The following is a 6,320-nucleotide window of genomic DNA, read 5'->3' as shown; positions in this document are numbered from 1 at the left end:
TACCAACATCATGTGATTTTTGGTCAGAAGAAGAGACAAGGATGTGCTTTCTCTGTCCTGCAGACAGCTGCCATGGCTTTGGTGAGCTGTGGCACCGAGCTTGGTATGGTCCCATCCTTCACAGTGGGTTGGGTCTGGTAGGTAGATGCGTACAATGCTAGCCAGTGAGGAGGTTCAGTGCATGAAGACAAAATGTCTCTGAATGAAGACGACCTGAAGTGCTCTTCCAAGCCCTGTCTAATAACGACGGGCTTCGCAGGGATGCTGCCTGGCCACTGCTCCTCCTTAGTGTCTGCAGGAATGTAACGGACGGCAGAGGACAGCCAAGAATTGTCTGGGAAGGACAACTGAAGGGCATCACGCGCTCCTTCCACACGGCTGCCCCACAGGAATTTGCTGGTGAGTTTTCTAGACAGACAGCTCTCCTTGCAAAGCTCCCTTGTACTTAAGGTAGCCGGGTGGCTGTGGCTAGACAACTTGGCACAGCACCACGCTTCCCTCACCCCGGACTGCCACTAAACAGCTTCTGAGACAGGCCTCTGGGAAAGATTGACAACTGATCCTCGTTAAAATACAGCAGCTACAGTGTGGGACGGAGACGCACGATGTGAGCAGCTCTCACTGCCACGCCGCACTTCCACAGGACGGGGTGCACGGAGCAGCTTCTTGGTTCTCCGTGTGCCCTCTGCAAGCACTTCATGTGGCTTAGCTGATGCCACCGATCTCTGCATGCTGCTTTCTAAAAGTTGAGTCCATTTCCTGACCAGGAGCAGTGTTTTTCAAACTCAGAGGCATTAAAAGCATCCATTCACTGGACACACAGGCTAAACCAGGCTGGACACAGGACAGACGGCTGATTATGTCCAGGCACCACCTGCATACAACATGCCCGTAGTCCACTCACCCCTCACTCTCCCTGCATCACCTCCTGCCATCTGAAGGAGACGCAGGGCAGCGGCATTTCTGTCAGAGGGGACACTGAGCGCACAATATGTCCCTGTGTACCCAGCACGTGCCTGCTACCCATGTTCACCTGACTACGGATGCACTTGTGGATGCAACAGCAGGGAAGTACTGTACACAAAGGGAAACACAATCCTGCTCTAGAGATTTCAGACAAATAGGGGCTGGAGGAAAAAACCCTCCAGTTAAGGCTCCTGCTGCTGAAGCTGAGCACCAAACATCAGGGCAGGGCAAAGCTAAGCAGAGACGTAACTTTCACTTGTAGGGAACGATCTGCTGACACTCCTAAGTAAGTGCTTTGTCATCGGATCTGGTCTGAAAGCGGAAAATGCTAAGTATTTTATAAATGGTCTCATATTTTACAAGCAGTCTAGGGAGAAGATGCCTGGCCACAGCGGTCTAGACAGCTTGGGGAGTTTCATCCACAGCAGACACACTTCCTCTTGGATTCAGCTCCTGGAAAATCCAGCTCCAAAGAACATGCCTTCAACACACCATGCTACTGAAAACGAGTGGAGGACCCTATGAACGGCATGGCAATGGCAGACAACGGCTTGTAAACATAAGTGCTGCTGGCCATGGCCAGGAGACGTGTGGAAATACGGCACACGTGGCCAGGGGCGGGTGGTGGTAGGCATGTTTAAAAGGATATGGGGTGGAGCTGAAGAGGGAGAATGAGTCCAATTCTCATTTGTTTCCCTCCTGCACTTGGTTGGTGGTATTTACACATAGCAAACACCTGGTCAGTAACTAAAGTATTTATTTCAGTTATTTATAAATCCACTGATTGGCCATTCAGCTTCAACCACAGCATTTTGCCTCCAGAGATCCGGGCTACCAGATCAGAGTTTTTGCCTTTGCTGTCCCAGGCTCTCCTCGAGGTGACCAGCTGAGAGCGAAGCTGCCACGGGGCCCCCAGGGCATCGTCTAACGAAGGGACCGGGTCCCCGAAGGGCACAGAGCACATCCACAGAGTTCAGTTACGGTAGCAAACCATCCACAACCTGGCAGCTAACACAATCCAGACTCTGAGAAACCACATGCCGCGAGCTCCTCTCAGAGGACCGGGTTTACCCTGCCTTTCTGTGGTACGTGCACCAACCTGACACCTTGCTACGTGGTCAGACATTTCCAAAGGGCTCTGACGGCCAGCTGAGGAGTCATCATTCCCTCACACAACCCATCTGCCCTCCCCTGTCTTTCTCTCCCTGCTGCAAACCCCCCCCCAGCCCCTCTGTGATGCTGCTCCCCCCTGCACCAGCAACCCTGAATCGAGCAGGTGGTCATTTCATCTTGGCGAACAACTGGAAACCCAACAGTCAGAAACATCTGTCGGGCCGTGACAAATTGCAAAATAACAAACAAGCAAACGGGAGGAAATGTGCATATAAAAAAATTTTTCTCCTGGCATATTGTCAATAAGCTGCAATTTTTCCTTCCACAGGGAAGGGATTTAAGTTCTTGAATGATATGATGCTTGGAGATGTCGTTTCTTTTTTGTTAAAAAAAACCCCAACCAACCAAAAATTTCCAACCCCAAACTCACAAACTTGTGTTAACAAAACAAGGTAAAAGGACAAATCTCCCAACAATGACAACCGAAAAATAAAGGTACACGTCAGCATTTGTAATCAAAAACTACTACATACTGTACTTGGGAAGTCTTCTGGGAAAAGATCATTGGCATCTAGTGAGGACATCACTAAAAGTCTTGTGCATATGATATGTATGAGACAATGATGCCATCGGAGGGTGGATGGACGGACCCTTAGGAAACTGTCACTCACAAAACTGTTCCATGACAAGAGAAAATAAGAGATGTAAAAAGGATTGGTTTTCCCCATCCCCACCCCCCAAGCGTTACAGATTCCTTCTCTTTTGTCGGAAACAGCCTCTTCTAGTCTCAGTTTATTTGTTTTTTTAAAAAAAAAGTCTTCAGCTTTTGAAGAAGTCCATCAGTTTGAGATGCACTTGGTTCCACAGCACCCCAGAGCTTTAGCGCTCTCTCCCCTTCTATTTGCTAGCAGGGCCTTTCGGGAAGGACTCCCGGCTGCAGGACGTTCCCAGAGCCACCATCCCACATGAGAAAGAGAAGTGCTTCTTGTAACCTTTCTTTGCATTCATCTTCTTGAAAAAGTCTCATTGCTCCAGAGGTGTCTGGACCCAGCTGCAGCAGCCTTGTGCAAGAGGAAATAGATGAAGCTGCTCTTTTCTCTTCCTTTGGAGACTCCCATTGGTCTTGGAGCCCTTTTCAAGAATGCCATTGCTTTATTATTATTTAAAAATATTTCATAGTTTTTTTCTTTTCAAAATAGTTGGGTATTTTGTGTTCCCTTTTTTCCATTGCTTAAATTCTAGAAGCGCTTGGTGACTTCTCATTATCGATGACAGGGTGTTTCTTCCTGTTGCCATGATCCTCAGAGCAGCTGCTTGTCTCTGGTCCATGCAGAACACTCAAGAACTGGAGCTTGGACGTACAGGGGCAAAGGGGAGCAGGGCCTCAAGGAAGAGCAGTCGGAGGACACGTAGCTGTCAAACCTCCACAGACTGAATTTGGTTCATCTGTGCTCTCATCACCTGGATACTGTTCAGAATTTTCTTCTGGTGTCCTGCTAAAGTGACCCCAACTCGCAGAATGTCCCTTTGGGAGGAAAAGAAACAAACACTGCATAAATATCAGAAGACATTTTCTCACAGCAGAACAAGTCCGTGTATAAGTGTCCCCTGGAGCGTGATGTGTAAGGAGCTGAAGTCTCCACAGATTTATTCCATAAATGCAACAAATACATGCAAACCTGGTGAAACCTCTGCTCTTTCTCTTTGACTCTTCCTGGCTTATCCTCCCAATCTTTGCATTTGCCACCTACCTGCAGCATCTCTGGAGTACTGGAAGCCTCAACAGAGAGCGTGAAACCAAATGCCACAGGCTCTGCTCACTGCTTGTAAGTGGATTTGCTTTAGGTTTTCTACTCTTGTAGCATTTTGTTTCTTTCTTCGCACGCTCGGATTCTCTCTCATTTCATGACACAGTAACCCATTTTTTCCATCCCTGGAGACATATGAACAGGATGTGCTACACCCTCATCAGTGCGAATCTCACTCCCTCTGTGCAGACGATGGCTGCTCTTGCTACTTTTGCTTTGATCTGATGAGGCCATGAATATAAACTTTTGCTACTTATCCTCTCTGCTAAATCACAGCAATCTAATTTTTGCATTGTTTCTATTTTTTATAGATACTAGGCATCTGCAAAAAATAAATGTCATGCCAAGAGCATGAGTGTCACTCTGCGTTGGTCCTACCTGTGATCCCTCCAGCTGAGTTTGCTTCTCATCTCCCTCTTTGTGGATAAATCTCAGTCATGAAGTCTTCTGATCAGGGAATGGATGGCACTCATAAGCCGTGACCCATACCTGACTCTAAGGATTTTCAGTTGCCTTTTCTCCTTCCTTGAGTGTTAGGAACAGACTTTTAAGAGGAAGTGTGGCAAAACCCTTGCCTGTTTTGGAGTGGAAGTCGATGGGCAAAGAAGGTTAAACAGGAGCTCCAAGGAAAGGTGGAAAAAAATCCTCTAGTACGAGTGGCATGTGGGCCTGTATGTTTGCCTTAGAGCTTGCTTTAGACCTTGTCTCTTTGGTCAAACGAAAGGAGCATGAAGAAGGAAAGCTGGGCATGGGGCTATGCCACAGACTTACACATTCCAGTTGGTGGTAACAGATTGAAGACCACCGCTGGAGCATGCTTCAGCCCATACCCTCTGAGATCAGTGTGAGAGTGAACATCCAAGCCACAGCTTTGCTGCCACCCAGACTCCTTCTCAGCAAAGCCCTGGAAACCTGCTAGCACACTACACAACCCTGGCACCCAGGATGGTATCCTTCACAGTGACTGTTTTTCTTACTGCAAGGGCTTTGCATTCCCTGCTCTGTCCCAGCCAGATGTGCCGGGCTACAAATTTTCCTCCTTGGATGAGTTTGGCTCGTTGACTTTTGCTTTTGTTCTGATTGGGAACAAAGCCGAAAGGCTTCACTTCTGTCTGTTATCCAGGATAAGACTGTGGCCCTGCACAGACCTGTGCTTCCTAAGCTTTCTGCCCTGGGCATAGAGCCTGTGGTGGCCTGGGTGTCCCAGCCTACAGACAAACCACTGAGAAACCTTTCAAGTAGGTCAGTGTTGAAACCATGTGGATTTGGTGAACTGAAGCAGTCTTCAGTAAACACCTACACTTTGCTGGCTATCCAAATTTGAAGAAAACAGTGTCTCATGGCAATTCAGCTCCACTTACATGATCATCTACTTCTGCAAAGACCAGAAAACATTACAAGGTGATTTCAAGCAATGTTGCAGCATGATTTCCCATGGAAAAAGGACTTGGAGTGTCCTTCTCTCTATTATTATGTCCAGCCAAGCAGGTGAGAAACGTGGAAGGGGGTTTTGTCAAAACTAGTGGGGACATGAGCTGAGGATGCCCTTGTGGTTGTGATGAAGGCACTCGGAGAGGACTTGGAAGATACTGTGAGGGACTTGGTAAGCAACTGGGAGAAGTGGCATTGAAGGGACACTGAGCATGTCTGTGAAAAAACAGACTTCATTAGCTGGTCTGCCTGCAGAACTGTTTGCTGTTACACATATTGCAAACAGCACAACCTCGGCAAGGTTGGGTTGTGGTGCGGGTGTGATGTCCCAATTTAGTCAAAGTTCTCCTTCCCTGTCCTTCAGATTTTATGGACTCTCCTGTTGTATGAACACAGCCTATAGTGTGCCAAAACAATCCCCAGGGCCTTGGGGTTGTACCACAGATGTAATGAAATTGCCATGTGAATTTCCTGGCAGAAAATAAGAACAAAATGCCAGAAAAGGTCAGCTGGGCTGTTTGCGTGAATGGATTCTGACTCGTTGGTAGATTTAAAGTGTCGAATTAGGCACCAAATCCAAGAACCTTCCTGGTTACCAGGCACAGAGACATCATAGCACTTACAGATGGCTTTAATGCTTGGTGCTTTCTTAGGCAGAGTTTCTAAAGCTCACTGCAACCAACCACAAATCTCTCAGCAGAGGCATCAAAGCCCCAGCTAGCCCCAAGGGATTTCAAACCCCCCAGTGAATGGATTTCAGCTGCCTGCCTTCTCTGAAGAACTTGCTAAGATTTTGCCACTGAGGGATGTTTTTAGTGGATGCAGAACAATTCAGAACAAACTTGAAACCATCTGGACTTCCAGAGGCCTTTCTTAGGCAGAAGTCTGTTTGCAGTGTGCTTGTCTCCATCGCCAATAAGCCACATATTCAAGAGGACAGTGGAGTCTAAAAGTGTTCTTGAGTGGCTGGAGAACTGCCTGATGCCATCCTGAAACCTCCAT

The 6,320-nt window shown here is 47.7% G+C and overlaps 1 protein-coding gene across 2 annotated transcripts in view; it reads right to left on the bottom strand.

The window, feature by feature from the left end:
* Positions 1 to 2,345: 2,345 nt before the first annotated feature.
* The window catches only part of EPHB2 (EPH receptor B2), a 148,734-nt gene continuing 144,759 nt past the window's right edge, over positions 2,346 to 6,320 (bottom strand). For both annotated transcript variants that reach the window (XM_075437178.1, XM_075437179.1), the window contains exon 16: positions 2,346 to 3,604. In XM_075437178.1, coding sequence (XP_075293293.1) covers positions 3,496 to 3,604 — 109 coding nt within the window. In that variant the 3' untranslated portion in view covers positions 2,346 to 3,495. The remainder of the gene's footprint in view (positions 3,605 to 6,320) is intronic.

The sequence above is a fragment of the Opisthocomus hoazin genome, chromosome 16 (assembly GCF_030867145.1).
Source record: "Opisthocomus hoazin isolate bOpiHoa1 chromosome 16, bOpiHoa1.hap1, whole genome shotgun sequence".
Classification (NCBI taxonomy): Eukaryota; Metazoa; Chordata; class Aves; order Opisthocomiformes; family Opisthocomidae; genus Opisthocomus; species Opisthocomus hoazin.
The sequence above is the reverse complement of the archived record's forward strand: the minus strand, read 5'-3'. Positions and strand labels throughout refer to the sequence as shown.